At 45.8% G+C, this 16,714-nt stretch overlaps 1 protein-coding gene across 3 annotated transcripts in view; it reads right to left on the reverse strand.

Moving 5' to 3' along the window:
• Window positions 1-16,714, reverse strand: part of LOC126537862 (cytochrome P450 3A2-like) — a 69,817-nt gene that overhangs the window by 17,850 nt on the left and 35,253 nt on the right. For 2 of the 3 annotated variants that reach the window (XM_055074498.2, XM_050184955.3), the window contains exons 5-8: window positions 12,005-12,130; window positions 6,824-7,061; window positions 5,213-5,343; window positions 2,774-2,846 (exon numbers count right to left, since the gene is read on the reverse strand). In XM_055074498.2, coding sequence (XP_054930473.1) covers window positions 2,774-2,846; window positions 5,213-5,343; window positions 6,824-7,061; window positions 12,005-12,130 — 568 coding nt within the window. The remainder of the gene's footprint in view (window positions 1-2,773; window positions 2,847-5,212; window positions 5,344-6,823; window positions 7,062-12,004; window positions 12,131-16,714) is intronic. The other variant, XM_050184957.3, reaches the window with a different exon arrangement.

Here is a 16,714-nt window from a genome sequence, read left to right on the forward strand (position 1 = left end):
GCTGCCACTGGTCCCACACTGCAGGTCGAAACACCATAGCTGTGTAAGCCGGTCAATATGTGCATGGGTGAAGGCAGCTCGTTACCCATGGCGCCGCAGTGACTTGGAAGCCAATGAAATGTCAGGTGGTGTACTTTGTCGGCTTAAGCCTGGGTCAGTTCTCTAATCTCGAAGTTGTTCGTGTGGTGCACGTTGCAGGGCAGATAGTGCGGTTTGTAGCCACTGAATACTGACTGTAGCTGAATACTGACCCTCTTCGAGGCTGTTATTGGCTGACGAGGCAAAGCACAGCGCGAAAAGCTACAAGTACTGGCGGCGCTCATAGAAGATATAGGAACCCCGTAAAATGCAAGGTGAGTACGCCTTTGACGTAGTGGTTCTGCGGAAACCCGCAAGGAGGAGAGAAGTAATTAATAAAGGGATAATAAAAGGGAAAATAAAAAGGGAATAATAAAGGGAAATAAAGGGAATTGTAGCAATTGCTACGAACGGGTAGATGTCTGATTTTTCCCTTTATTAATGAGTACGCCTTCTGTCACCTAGCACTAGAAAGTAGCTAACATCTTCAGGATTTCAAGCGTTAAACATACACGGTTCCAAAAATTATGTAGCTACTTATACAGTGACATACAGAAGCTTGCTTGGGGCTATCAGGTATATCTGTCGTTCCTTATGTGCTTTTTTCTCTCAGTGCCGCTAAATTTGTTCGACAGCACTCTCATCTCTCCTGTGTGGGCACTGTTCACGTGATTTGAGAAGCGAGACTGCACTGTTAACCTTTGATACCGCGCTGATTCTTCTCAGTGCATGCGCTTAGGTTACTACTGATAGGGCGCTGCAACTTGCCTGGTATAACTGGAGCACATCTGCATGCCTACTGTCCAAGAAATTTAGTGTCCCCTGCCCGTTACTCCTGTATTTGAAATATAATTGCATTAAGAAAAAATGGACTCATCTGGTGCTTGCCATTGTTTCCGTGGAATCAAGTTGAAGTTTATTAGGTTCGCATAAAGAAAAAAAAACTCACATGCAGATACATGAGGGAATGTCTGGGAGGAAAACGTTGTCGGGAGTACCTTTTAAGCAAGGTTACAAGCAGAGTAAATGCCAAAACAGCATTAACGGGACTGACAAGAAATTTTCATAGTACCTATTTTTTTAGGGGCAATCGAAAGCTTACCGATGAAAGTGTCTAATCATGAAGTGGTAACGCGGAAAACGCCTTGGAACTGTCTTTATCAGAATTTTTCGATCTGCAGTGAGGATGGAGTCATTTACTGGAAGCATGTTGGAAAAGGTCATAGGTGAGCGCGATAGCGATTATACGCCGGAATTAGTGGGAAGTAGACGACAGGAGTGGCCGCAACTGTGAGAAAGTATTATTTTGTTTATCAAGTCGACGTTCCTACGATTCATGTTTTCCGAAGTGTTAACGTAGTTCCGAAAGAATACCTGCGTGTTTTGGTGGTTTCCTGCCCCACTGCTTTTGCATTTAATCAGTCAAAACGAAATCGATCACATCAAAAACGAAACGACGCTTTTACACGTGATACGTAATTCAGCATGCTGTCGTAGCCATGCGTGCGCCACTGTCAGAACTCAAAGCTTTGGTTCAGTACTCCCAAGGACATCCGCGCTGAAGGGCTTACACGCGTTATTAAGGTTCCTGCGGTCTACGGGGCTAAACGATAGACTTTAAGAACGCCGCCCCCTACCGCTCTGTAGTGCACGCGGTTTGTTCGTGCTCGTCTCTCTATATCTCCCCCTCCCACTCTCTTTCTCTTTTTATGCCCCTTACACCTTCCCCCGTGCAGGGTAGCCAACCAGAAAACCTCCTTGCCTTTCAGTGTGTACTTTTCTCTCCCTCTTGATTTCCATAGCATAGAATAAAGCGCAAGCGTGCAATAATATAGCAACTACAATTTTAAGCAACAATTCTGTTGTACTTAATAATAGCCGACATACGTACAGTAATCTTACGTAGAGTACTTAGGTACAGTAATCTTACCCACAGTAATCAGCCAGACATCGCTACTTACTGGTTTTGGAGACTTTGTTGGCCAATTAAACTTGTTATTACTACTGAAATCGCGAGCTGCGTCCTGGATTCTATCGCTATAAATCTGGGTAATTTCATTTTTATCGTCATCTCTCAACACATTATGGCCAGTTGTCAATCCCTTTAAAACGGCAGTGAAGTTATGACACTAAAAGAAGAAGAAAAAACAGAAATGGGCCATAGACTGAAAGAAATAGCATCACAATATGTGACACAGCTCAATTTTTACTGTGCTCGACACGGTACAAAGAGGAAAAAATTTCAGAACAAGTTTTTAATGGCAAAAGAAATCTGGCTAGCTCTCCCTGCAACCACGATCGTATAGTTGGCTAACCATTGTTGTCGTGGTGAGAACGAACACTTGCATATCCAGGATTCAGCCTGCTACTTCGCAAGTACTAGTTTCATGCGAGCGTTCAAAATGCCATACGTGACGCCGTAAGTTGCATCATTTTATCAACAAATTCATCACCCTTCGAGAAAATCACGCATGAAACAAGACACCGTATGGACTGTAGAATAAGACGTCGGGCGACAAAGGTATCCGGTCTATAAGGCGCTTGGGTTTTGATTGCGTGAACAGTGCCTTACTCTGAGTACGTGGAGCAACATTTCATTTTTCCCGCTGCATGCGAGCATGAATTACTAACCAGAACGCGCGCCATCCGGAAGGGAGCAAGAAAATAACAATTTAAAGCAACAAGGCTCGGTTACCATTTGAGTTGGAGTCCAGAGTGTCAGTGCCCTCCGCGTCAATAAGACTTTGAAGTATGTCGGACTTTCTGAGCTGCAATAAATGCAAAGGATGCGTAGCACGCGCAAGCACCATTTGCATTTCAAGTTGGAATGAATCATCAATAGAGCGAAACGTCTTCACTATAGTGATATACTTTTGTTGTGGTGTTCTGAGGGGATGCTGTTCGCCGGTAAGGCAAGAGGACATCACACTAAAAGCTTCAGTACTGCGACAGCACTGTCGCTCTGATATTTCAGCGGTCGAACTTTCCAATACATTAGCGTTGTACTGGGCATTTCGCCACAAAGCCTCAGGTAACGTGGAGCCTACATGAAACTGCATGAAAACGAAAGTATTTCGTCGATGATTACGGAGAACAAATATATCCGGATTTGTATGTTATTGGAATGTATTCTTTGTGGACATGTCCCGAACACTGAGGAGCTTAAAATTCTCATTTTAGATAGATCTGTTGGTTTTCGAAATGAATACCTACTGAATAAATTTTCTAAGCGAAGCTTTTTTGCACACACACACACACACACACACACACACACACACACACACACACACACACACACACACACACACACACGCACACGCACACGCACACGCACACACACACACACACACACGCACACGCACACGCAGACGCACGCGCGCACACACACACACACACACACACACACACACACACACACACACACACACACACGCACGCACGCACACGCACGCACACGCACGCACGCACACGCACACACACACACACACACCTGGCAGACAGCTTGAATTGCAGAGTATGTTCCAGTGGGTATGTGCCAGAACAAAGAACTGAGTGCGTGATACTGGGCATTTGTCCATTTTTTGCCTGTCCCCAGGATGGATGCTCTGCTGTGACCCGTGGCGTGTGAAACCTAAAATGTATTTTGATATACTGTAGAAGAATTAATTGTTGGGCTAGTTAGTTTATCATTGCGGACAAGGAAGATTACCGCGAACATCAAGATAACTGACAGTGGAAGAAAATACATAAACAAGCACTATGCTCTGCCTTCCCGTGCGAACTGGCTTGTTGCTTGCGCTAATTTTCTTCGTCAGTTTTTTTACATGTGTCGTACTTCTTTGTGCCATACACCTCTCATCAACATCCTTCCCTCGGCAAGCATCACGCATCGCCTTCGTACTCTTCATGCAGACAGTTAACAGCCATAGAGGACGAGGTTGTGCCCGTGTAACCGTAACTGCTACTACCGCGCTATAACCCACACGAGCTTCGCGCCATTCAAATTCCAACATAACGTTGGATGTGCGTGTTTTATAGTGTATTAAGGCGCGTGTTGGCGAGTAACGCAAAATTTTTATAATGTCCGCTGTTGCTGTAAATTTAGGCCAGGAAGACCGTACCATCATAAATTAAAAAGCCCCTCACAAGCCTTCGCCGGGAATTTTGGTTATGCACTGGGAGTTGTAAAATGCTGTCGAGGGAGAGTTCAACCGCAATCATTTTTACAGAATATATAGCAGTGCCTGAAATTGGAGCAAATAAAGTTTTGCGACGCATGTGGTGAGAGAAGGCTACGAAAGGATAAACTGAAGGGCTCACTCGTGTACATGGTATCGTTTACAGTTTAGCGCAATCAGAAGCCACAAAGCGGCATCAAGCCTGTGGTTTCGTCTGTCCGTCGGCCTCTCTGTTTAGCTTGCGCTACCTTAGACAAGAGAAGATGAACGCGTGCCTACACTTACGTGGCCAATCCTACACTGTCTTCCGATATATCAGAGCCCATAGCCCACGTGACGCTTACGTCGCAACCTCGCCCTCCCTTTTTCTTCTCTCTTTATCTTTCATCTCTTCTTGGTGACCGACGCATTTGGGAGGCTTTTTTTCATGCTCCAGGCTTCACTCAAATCTCCAAGTTCGCGTTGCCGCACCGCAGACTATTTGTGCAGCTGGTACACATGCGGCGCGGAATCGAAAGCCTGTGACGTCGCCTCTGCTGGCAAGGAGAGTGGCTCCTTCGAAAAGAATGGCGCGGGGCCATTCGTTTGAATTCTGAACTGTTTTCCCGGCGTATGTTGGGTGTTGCACTTTGGAGAAGCGATTGTGATATCGTAATTTACAATCCGTGATTGTTCGTTTGCAATGCCCGAACATGCTGCGAGGCCCACAAAATTGCACTGAAAGTTTCATTCATTTACTAATCCTATTGAGAGAACCCGTATGATTTGTGCCCATAATGCTAATATAATCAAGTTGGATCACGTTTGAATAAAGGTCTTATATTCCGGGAAAATGAACAATACGTATGGCCACATACTATAGGATTAGGGCATGGGGTCTATGTGTTGTTTTGAAGATATATAAGGCTTGACTGGAAGAACTGAAGAGGTCAATAAGAGAGAAACAGAGAACTTACAGATGGATCCTTTTTCCTCATTTCAATAACCTTCTCTATCTCCTTGCCGAGATTCTCAAACGTGAACTCTCCGACCAACGTAGTAAACCAGTAAAAGGGTTTCATCCATCCTCCAATCGTTGTTGTGCACTCTGAAAAAAGTGTGTCACAGTAGGAGTTAGTACAATGAAACATAAAAGAAAGATCATAATCTCACACAGAACTTGAAACAGTTGTGCTATGCCGAGAAACCAAGAATTGGAGTACGGTTTTCTCAGTCTTGCTTTGTCAGCCAAGGATGGCTCTTGATTGCTTGCACTCTGATGGCATCATCGCGATCGCAGATTCGAACTCCTTATCTTCTTTACCACACTCTTTATGGTTCATATATTCAACTTTCGTTATTGAACTTTCGGCACTTTCATTAGTTCAATCTTCCAGACTTTTCTAGCGTTGTGTAAAAATAACAGGGGAACACGCTTCTCGGTACAACTGGGTTCCAAAACTTAAGTGCGACCGTTAAACTACGCAACCTAGGCAAAATAAACGATGATCGCTCGCGTGTTATTGAGTAATAATGAGCTATTACTGCATTTTTTGTTTAGCGCTGCACAGGAGTTACATCAAAGTGTGACAGCAGTATTTTTCATGCCCTAGGTCAAACAACTGAACGAAGTGTCGCTGTGTAGCCAGATAGAATTATGTATATATTTGCAGCTGGAAAAAAAAAAATATTTATCTGTCTGAGATAGAGCCGTGCCACTCATCCGTTACACCTGGAAAACAATGCTGCATCAAATCACCGTCTTGTATATATGTGAAATTATAGCTTAATTAGAAGAGGTAGAGAGAATTCAATTTAATAAAGAAGGTGCGCTGACGCGGGTTCCAAATTGCGGGAATTGGTGACAAAGGGGTGTCAAAGTGGAAAGCAACTGGCACCTATATAAAAGAACTCATATGCAAGAAAACTGAATGGATAATACGAAATTATGAAGCAATACGCATACGCTATCCTTGAAAAGACACCAGATGCTCCAACACACACATACAATATCGATGACAAAAATTTAAGCCAAATAATATGATGTATCACTTCCAACCACTACTTTCTTTCCATGCTTACGATGTAGATCATAAAAAGGAGCGTTTATAATATTGGAAAATAGCAACAAAGAGCACTTTATATGAAAACCATCATGCATACCATCATTCGCTGCTTTCCGAGCTACTGCAACTTTCCTATACCTGCCAGACTGTCCTTATTCATGCCTTCAACGTCGTTCTATTCAAGCCTGTCCTCCTACATGGTATAATATATCCCCGATGTTGTGAAACATCTATTTCCGATTTCGTTACTTTTACCAATTCATTGATAATCGATTTTACCCAACCATGTTGCCAATTTTTTGGGGAGCTAGACACTAAGAAAGCTACCAGGCCGCGACAGCTCGAACGACGCTTTACCACTTTCCAAACTCGCATAATGTAGGTGAGCTTTTTCTAGAGACTAGTGCAATTGCAAGCTTTCCAATGGAATCAGCGTCACATTTTTGTCATAACAAATAAGCAGCGCGTCAAAATAACATTTGTCGTGCGCATGAACATGCAATGGTCTAACAAGTGACTTACGTCCGATCATGTGTAAAGGTCCTTTGATGATGCCCCGAAAGACAGTTCGGGAGAGCTCTATGAGGGGATGGTCGGGGTTCCCCTGGAAATGCTCTTCCATTCCGAAAGCACCTCGAGCTGTATAGTCCATGGTCAATTCCTCAAACTTTGGCAGCATATGAATCTCCGCATTCGTATCGGCGTACTCTTCCAGCGACTTTGTGAATAGTTCCGCGTCTTCTTCCAGCTGTGGCACCATCTGAATGACAATGAAAATGAGTTAGCGGCCCAACTGCAGGGATGGGTTAACATAACTCCCGGCTCGAGTCGTAAAGTATATAAAGACAACGTGCGCCACATGAAACAAATAAATATAGTGGCACATGTGGACGCATCGTGCCGAACTAAGAGGCGTTCGTTTCATTCCTGCGCCTGGACTGCTCACGTAAACACAAAGTTTTGAATAAGAAGTGCTGGCTTACATGGAATGCTGACAAGGAATCACAGCGGATTTTCGGCGTATGTTCTCTCACTCATTTGCCCAGCCTCCATTTATTCTTTTGTACCATCACAGCCAATTCAATAAATGCACGAAATTTGACGTACATATGACATTGCCGCGATACGCTTGTGCACAGTAGTCCACAAATGTAGCACAACTGCCCGCAGCTTACCATTTAAAGTGTAAGCGCACTTTTCTAAGCTACAGATGGGTCGATTGTAACAGTACACTCTTTTTTACATATTTTTATAGCCACTGATTTTGAAATATTGGACACAAAAAGAAATAAATTACAGAAATTCAGAGAATTGTCTCTTAATGCGCAGCATTCTTTGGATCGGTTCGTTCTTTTCTTTCCCTATGTTTAGCCTAGCTTGCGCTTTTCTTTCTTGGTTCGCCCACCACAAATTTTAAGTTAGCCCACACACAAATTTAGTTTGACCCACCCCAAATTTCAAGCTGGCCCAGTCCCGAATTTAGGCTGGCCCATTCCAAACTTCAAGTTGGCTCACTCCCAAATTCAGGTCTGTCCACCCTTATATTACCCCAGATTCAGATTAGTCTACTCCCAAATTCAGTTTGGTCCACTCCCAAATTCAAGTTGGCCCATTCCAACGCCATGTATTTTCTATGGAGCCCATATATTCCTATGGGAAAGGTTTCACGTTTTCTTCCTTTCTTTTTGCGTTACAGACACGACTTTGCTCAATATTGCTACCAAAATTGCTGGGGTACTCGCCAAAGAATGTTGCGCATTAAAACACGCCGAATCAGACACACGATACGAGCGGTCTCTGTGATAGTCCTGCTTTTGCCGCACGTCTTTTCAGTAAGACATGCGCCCTCTAGCCAAGCCGCAGTTGTAACCGTGCTCTGCGACCATCGTGTGACGTAAGAGTCTTTTACACCCATTCTTACATGGTCGCCCGATAGTTCGTGTGCCCGCAAGGCAATGTGGCGGTAACGGTGTTGGTAGCCTTTCTCCTATAATTCTGGTGTCTGTTCATTTGATAGTGCCTGGGCTGATAAACAGTCCACGGCCTCCGAGGTTGCGCGCTTTCCGGCCATCCCAGTTTGCGTGCTCCCCAGCAGGAAACTGTAAGGCTTCGCGCGCCCCCGGCAACCCCTGGATGGGGCTGTTGGCCAAGGACTCCAGCGAGCGCCTCCTACATAACACAAGGCCGTTGCACTTCGATGCGTGACGTCATGCTACCTTGCCCCACTTCCATAGAATCTAATGGGGACGCTCCCGAGTAAGCCGCGGTGATTTTGACGTCACCGCTTTCTTCACGCCGGGCTTAATTGGCAATGAAAATTTAAGTCCAAGTAGCATGAAGTCATGAAACAGAGTGCAGAGGCCTGCTATCTAGTAGGTATTGCTCCGGCGCGCGCAGGCGGACGTAGAAGGCACATAGTACGAGATCTCAACGTGCCCATTGCCTCCCTTTTGAGATGTTGCAGAATATTTTTACAGGATATATTCCAGGCAATTTTTAAGCGCTGCCTCGAACATTTTGACATCTCAGCCATGTAGTTCTCTATGCTGCCTTCATTCCTTCCTGTACTTTTCTGTATTCTTATCCACTTCTTTTTTTTTTAGTTTTGTTAACTAATTAATGTTTTTGAAGAAATCATGTGTCGGGTCAAACACCATTCATTGTCTCTGAACTTCTAGCTTATCGTAGATGGCAGAGTTTAAGTGTTGTTTCCATGCCTTAATTTGTTTTTTTTTTCTTTCTTCCTTTTTTGCACTTTGCATTGCAATTGACAGTTCCGCATTCAACTCCCGCGTCGTAAGCCGATTATGTAGCGCGATTATCTTCGTGTAATATTTGCTAGTATCTTAACATGTGTAATTTTTCCTGTTTTTAGTATTCATTTCAACTGTACTTTTTTTATTGACTGTATTGATCTTGCACGATATACATTGTGCGAATAGAGATATCGTTAGGTTGATGTCTTTTCTTTTTCTTTTTGCCTTGTTGGATAATGCTTGTTTTACGTTCATGTAACCTTAGTTTTCCCCCACCCCTTCCTTCCACTAGGCATGTAAGGTTTTCATAAATAAATATATTTGCTTAAGATGGCTAAGGTAAACAAGCCGTAAGCATTCAGGTTGGGCATAGAACTGAGCGGATGAGGAAAACGCTGGTTTTTGCGTTCAGCGTAATTAATATGTCGGTCAGACTATACCTAACAATATTAATGCCTGCTTGGGCGGGAACTATAGTATACAAGTAAACGAGTAAATAATTTCATCACTTATCATTTCACGCTTTGGGAACAATTTCTCGCTCAGCCAGCCTTGAAACTACGGCACACGATGACATTCAAACGCACTCAGCAGAACACACGGATTTTCTTCATTCCGCAATGAAGTCTTTCTTAAAGCTTGCTGCACCTTAGCTGAAACAGATACTGTGTATGTGCACTATCAGTGACACTTCACCTTGAACATTCTTGCCTTGTAACTGGCACACTTATTCCTGCGATTTAGGTTTGTTCGTTCGCTAACAAAGCCAACATTAGATATCCAGTTCAAAAGGTCAACGAAAGGGGCTAGTTCACACTTTCTACTCGTGTTATGACAACTCTTGCGCCGATGTACCACTTCTGCATACCTACGTGAATGTAGTAAGAGTATATGCACAGTATGTATGAGTGCGCACAAAAAAAAAAAAAGAAAAGATATTCGGGCAATTGAGAATAAATAGCCGCGAGCACGCGCTTTATCCTCGTACATATTCAGCCATCATTTCCTAAACAGTAAGGGATCATTGCAAAATTCCGTTTTTTTTTTTGCCTCTTCCAAGTCGCAGCAACAGTAGCGCTGCGCGAAAGCCTCTTAGACGCGTGAAAAGCTATCGGGTTAGAGCGCAGCAATGTGGAGGAGAAGCCGGCCACGCCCACCAATGACATTACGCCCTCTCCGTGCAAATGGAACGGCAGGAGCAAAATCCACCAGCGCGCGCAAATCTCCGAGTCGTCTAATCAGTGTATTATCAAAAAGTCGCAGTTTCGCCCAAAAGGTGCAGCACTGATTGCGATAGCAATTAGACAGCTATGCGCAGTCAGTTTTTATTAACTGGATAAACAACTCCAAACATTCGCGTACTAACTAAATTTAGAAGCACGGCGTCACGCGCACACAGGCAAACATGACATCTCACTCGAAGACCGTGGACACTCGCTGTCAGAACCCTGGTGGGATGAAGAGCGGCAGCAGTGGCGAGCGAATTCGCCTTCAGAAGGCACTGGAAAGTCCGGCATCTACAGTGAATGGAATTCTCCTGCCTCCAAAATCTCCGTCGTTGGCACTGCTTGCCCACCGCGAAACCGGAACGCGACAAAACGCAATCTGTCGCGTAAAACGCTAACCTCCAAGCAAGCACGGGATATCCCGGATGTTCCCGCGGCTCGAAACTACGCAGTTATCTCCGCTCGCGTATTGTTCGCGCGTTTTTATTTTGCGCCTCTTCATCACTGCTTGCAACGACGATGATAAACACTGAGCAAGAAGAGGTAGTACTGCCAGGTCTGCTGGCAAGCACCTTCTGACGATGCATGACCCGAAGAAGCATTCGCCGAAGACACGACGCCATCAGCGGTGGTGTGTCAGTCCTGCTCTGTAAAAGCGCAACCGATAATATTCCACAGGTAATCCTTTAGCGCGTTATCCTTTTGCTTAACGTGGCGCTTTTCCAGAAGGACCTGGTGGTTACGCACCAATTCGATGAGCATTTCCGACGTTGCGACAAACTTGAAAGACTGCGACATGGCGAGCTCGTCAGACTTGCCTGCCGTCTTTCTAATTTACGACTCGCGCTCCAATTGGTAGGCGGGGAGGCAATCCGACGGCAGCTGGGCTATTCCGGCGGATATCTCACCGCCGCTCCAGACGCCTAATGTACCTGTGTGAACGCACCAATCGTGCTGCCTCTTACTTCGCGCGAGAACACAGCGCACACGAAGCCGTCAGCTACCTCGGGTTGGCTAGACGTCGAACCCATCGAACATTACCTCCTAGTTAGGACGCATGCAGCCGCACACAGCCGCGCCATGCGCAGCCCTCACTAGAGTCGAAGTGGAGACGCGCGCTACCATTCCCTCCTCTCCTAGCGCTCGTACATCTCCTCGCTCTCCTCCCCCCTTGCGCGCACGAAACATCGGCGCCCATCCTCCGCACCTTCCTCCTTTGAGCGCGCGAGAAGACGCCGCAACACCAAGCCAAGATCCTTCTAGGCTCACCCTTGCCTGCTTTCCCTCGCACCTACAGTATACGGCGTGCGGTCACGATGTTATCGCAATTCGATTTTATACGGAACCTCACGGCGACGCCGACGCCGACAGTGGGTATGCGCCGGGAGCATCCATATAATTGCTGTCGCAATAATATGCGTATAATTTGCAAGTTCAATTTTATATAAGCATGTTATATAAGCAAATGCGACACGTGATGACTGGACTTATTTTTCGTTAGCTGTATTTGGAAAGTATACAAGACAAGTTCCGTTTTGATCTCTATATAACAAGACGAGGTGACTTAGCACTTTACTAAACTTTAATACACTCTTCTGATGTCGGTGTCGAAGGCTCCTCTCACGAGTTACTCCCAAGGGAAAAAGCTCACGAACTAGAAGTTGCGAAGTTCGTGAGACTGCGTGACGAACATATGTTCTTCGCATGCAATGGTGTCATACCAGCTTCAGTTTGGCTGCACTCAGGCTTCTGGCTACTGGACTGCGGAGACTCTTCCATTCAGCGCCTCCGACATGCAACAGGGACTTTCCGATAACAGGGTGCATCTCGTTGGTCACCATGATATTCTGAAACGTAAGACGCATATTACAGGCAATGACAGGGATTTGCCATTGTAACACACGTTAATGACTACAACTTACCGCATTCGCCCATTTTTTTCACGTTTAAGCAAAGACATCGAACGAACGAGATTCTACGATTCTACTCTGCAGCCTTTCACGCCTGGATACGCTAATTGCGCGCAACCTTGCCACCAGGGGCTAAAGAACGGATGTGTCCAAGGTTTCTTTCGGTCTAGTTACGATCATACCAGCGTATCTCCTATTTTTGCTTAATTTAAGGATCTTGTCGGAAACACTACTGCATCGTACGCAATAAGTAACAACAATGTTATGCGGACATCAAGAAATGGTCAAAAGGTATACAAGTGGGCGAGAGGATCTCTAAGCGCGAGCGAGCGCATTTGTGTGCATGTGTGCGTGTGTGTTTGTGCGTGTGTGTGATCGGTATGATCGTCATTTTCTTTATGGCGGCCACCTATAGCTATGCACGTTTTAAGCGTCATTGCATTCATATAATGGTTTCTTGATAACCAAGCTGATATAAAGGCTCAAACCAGCACCGTCGAAAAGTGTTTACATTATCGAGCACCCGACAAAGTTTTGCTAAAAACGCGGTATTGAGTTGCGCAAAATTATTTGCCACTACTGGCAGTTTCTTACTGTAGGATCAAATATGCGCTTAGACTATCCTCAATTTGTTGACGGAAGGAATCAGGGAGGTTTTGCAGGTTGACTTTAGCTGCCTTTGTGGCATGACTTGAATGGTCGTGCCGACACGTCGAGAGCCGATCGAAGATGCACATAACAACCACGTGGCGCTGTGAAGTGCGAACTAATATCCTTGCAAAAGGATGTATTGGTCCTAGCAAGATACATGGAAATATGTGCTCTTGGAGCTCCGGAATAATTTCCAGAGAACAGTGACATTGTTGGGCGTTATTGGAGGAAGCAGTGTACAGCATACGATCCGCTTTCACAAAAGCCTTTGTTTATTTATTTATTTCCGTATACTGTCAATATTATGGGCGGGCTTATTACACGAGCGGGTGTACAAAACAAACAATATACAGGCACAAGCAATGTAGTTGATATATAAAGAAAAAAATTAGAACGCTCTATAATGAACTGGACACAAGACGTTTGAGAGTTTGGTGGGAGCACAGGCAACATACATTTCTCAATTTCCTCTATAAACTTTTCCAGTGTTGGCTGCTTACACGAAATCAGTCAAGCGCGCTCCAACCCCCCCCCCCCCCCCCTCCATCCATGCTTGAGGAAAAAAAATAAAAACGAAACGTATTGTTATTACACACATATGCTTTCTACATTGAGTGGTGCTTACGGTGCGCCTTCCCTTTCAACGCGAAAGCCTTACGAAGCCCCTATTGCGGGTAATCGAGCGTCGTCCGAGCGAAAAAAACTTTCGAACCACACATACACAGGCCGTTCACGTGACGCAAGGTATTCACTGAACCAATTGAATATTTAGAGCTAAAATACGTAAAAAAATCGTAAACTACGACCACACACAACCTGCAGACAAGCTCTCGAAATGTAGTTTGAATATGCGATAAAACATAATTTTATTACGCGAAAACTCAAACAAACCCCTTTTCCAGCGGTTCTACAATGGACAGACCGGAGACGGCAGCTGCCATTTGCGCGCGCAGGCGCATTAATAACTCCGAGTCCACGGAGCAGCATGCCCGCTTCCTTGAAAGACTTCCAGATGCCGTTCGCCTCCACCGCATCGCGGCCCCTGAAAGAGGCCTCGTTTCAAGCCAGTCTTCATGCATAGAGTTTACCGTGAGCGTCTACCGGTAAACATTTCGGTTACATATGCTACAGTTGCTGGGATCTGACAGTTGCAGATCCCTGCAGTCACGGATCTTTGAGTGCCATCGCGTTCCACTCTTAAAGGCGAAGCCTAAGCGTCCTCGATTTTATTACTTTACATTTAACGAAAGCTACTGTGTTAGGTTGGAAGAGACTATTCAGCAATTCATAAAAAAAATTTCAGTGCCCTTCCACTCTGTGAAGATGGATGACCAGCGAAGCTGTGTATGTGGGCCCCTTAATGGCGAACTGCACCTCCCCTGCGGGTGGGCCCGGCATTGCATCATCTTCGGGGTCGACCCATGCATGGGGAGGGCTTAATGCCTGTTTCACCTCCGCCGCGGGTCGGCCCGGCATTGCACTATCTTCGGGCACTATCTTCGGTATCGGCCCACGTATGGGGAATGCTTAACGCCTGCTTCATGTCCGCTGCGGGTCGGCCGGCATTGTACTATCTTCGGGATCGGCCCACGTATGGGGAGTGCTTAACGCCTGCTTCACCTCCGCCGCGGGTCGGCCCGGCATTGCACTATCTTCGGGCACTATCTTCGGGATCGGCCCACGTATGTTGAGGGCTCTTGCTTCACCTCCGCGCGGGTTGGCCCGGCATCGGCGCACGTACGGGGAGTTTTTTGCTCGCGACGCGAAAATTTCCTTGGATGGTAGAGGTATACAGCTTCGCTGTAAAAAAAAAAAAAACACCATAGGCGAGGTTTCTTTGCTCTTTCGCGCAGTGTAGCTAGCGCGCGTGATGCAGAACCTCAGTATGCGAATCTGTTCGGTTGTAGCGGTTAAACATGAATCTTGCCGTCTTGCGCTATACAATCGCAAGTGCATAAATGCTGTTCTTTGTGAATGGGAACCACACTGTTCGCATATTCCAGCATCGGTCTTATAAAGGTGACGCATGACAAGTGCTTCGTTTCTCGACTTGCATTCCAGAGGGTTTGTTTAAAGAGAGATGACTTATTCGATGCTTTTTTCGACATGTGTCGCACTTACGCTGTCCATTTGATGTCAAATTTTAATCAAACTCCGAAGTATTTGTGCTGAGTTACCGCTTGAAGGGTTACGCCGTTATAGGAGTATGGGAATAAAAGTTTACATTTTTTCTTTGTTATGGTCACTGTGACCGTTTTTTGTTTGCAGTATTATTTACTATCGGCCAGTCTCGACACCACTGCGCTACTCTATTCAGAAAATTATTAAGAGCCACTTGATCGTTACGGTCTTGAGTTTCACTGTAGAGCATTATTATTATTATTATTTCTTTTGAACACATATACACAGTTAACAGGAAATGGGAAGCGACGAGCAGGCTGGCAACTGCCACCGAAAGGGGCACAACGCCTGCCTACTCTTCTGAAGGGAGGTGACAGCAACGCAGAAATGGAAGATAGGAAGGAGGGGAGGAGAGAGGAAAGGAAGAGCAACAGGACAAATCTAAAGACTAAAGTAGAACACAGTACACTACGCACGTTGTTCCGCCGAGTTTCGACTCTGCAGCCGGAATTAAAGTGACGCCGCGTCGAACAGCCTCCACAATTATCAATCACATCCATGGCTAGTTCGCTATGCGGCTAATTGTGCTCTCCACGATGAGACGCCAAGTACAGCTGCACGCAATCACGGTGTCACCGGTAGCCGGTTCACAATATACACTACAAGGTGTTTGAGCCCGCCACCTTCCATCTTCGAAGGAAGAAGCGTTAGAACACAGTACCGATCACAGACAGTAGGGCAGGTAACTGAAGGTCACGCTACTACAGAATGTTGAATGTTCACGCTACAAACGTGAACCTAAGTTAGTTAACTCTAGAAAGGTTAGTAGGACGCGATGGGCCTGATCACGTTTAGATGCACAACCACTGGGGTATAAACATTCATCGAGCGTCGCACACCGCAGGCCAAGGAGATGATAGTTTCTCACTAGCGACATGCGCTGCGCACTGAAAGCGGGACACTCAAATATAAGGGGCTGAAGTGCCTCGTAGCAGCCACAAGACGTACACAGTGGACATGCCACACGCCCTTGTCTGTATAAACGTTCATGCACGTTCACGCAACCAACCCTCACCCTGAGCAGTAGTGCTCTAGCGCGACGAGGCAAGCCTCGACCACGAACACGAGGCGGGAACGGTCCATTTCCGACGCGCTGATCTGGATGCTGCTTGAGTAGGTGGCGACGAGTCAGCAGACGAGCGTCATTAAGCTTGCACAAAATTTCTGGGCAGTCACAGTTGTTATGAGCGCAACTTGAAGCGAGCCGATCAGCCTCTTCATTTCCGGCGATTCCTACGTGTGAAGGTATCCATTGAGCAACGAGAGATACCCCATGTGATGTAATTTTGCTCGCAGAGTCAGTAATGCTACGCACAAGTGGACAATCAAGCTCACTGCGTTGTAACCTGCTAAGGGCAGCACGGGAGTCCGTAAAGATGACAACCTTCGATGTAGTTAACTCCACTTGCACGTATTTCAGTGCAACATTAATCGCTGCTAGTTCTGTAGTTGTTGACGAAGTTGGATGAGGTATTTGAAAGATACGTCGTACTTGAGTTGATGGGCAGAAAAAAGCTGCAGAGGCGCCTTGACCGTCGTTGTGTACAGATGCATCTGTGAAAACTCGAAGATAATCTGGAAACTTTTCGAGCATTTGAGACTGAGCCAATTGGAATATTGCCGAAATAGCCACAAGACGTACACAATGGGCTTACCACACGCCCTTGTCTGTATAAACGTTCGTGCACG

Source organism: Dermacentor andersoni, chromosome 4, assembly GCF_023375885.2.
Source record: "Dermacentor andersoni chromosome 4, qqDerAnde1_hic_scaffold, whole genome shotgun sequence".
Classification (NCBI taxonomy): Eukaryota; Metazoa; Arthropoda; class Arachnida; order Ixodida; family Ixodidae; genus Dermacentor; species Dermacentor andersoni.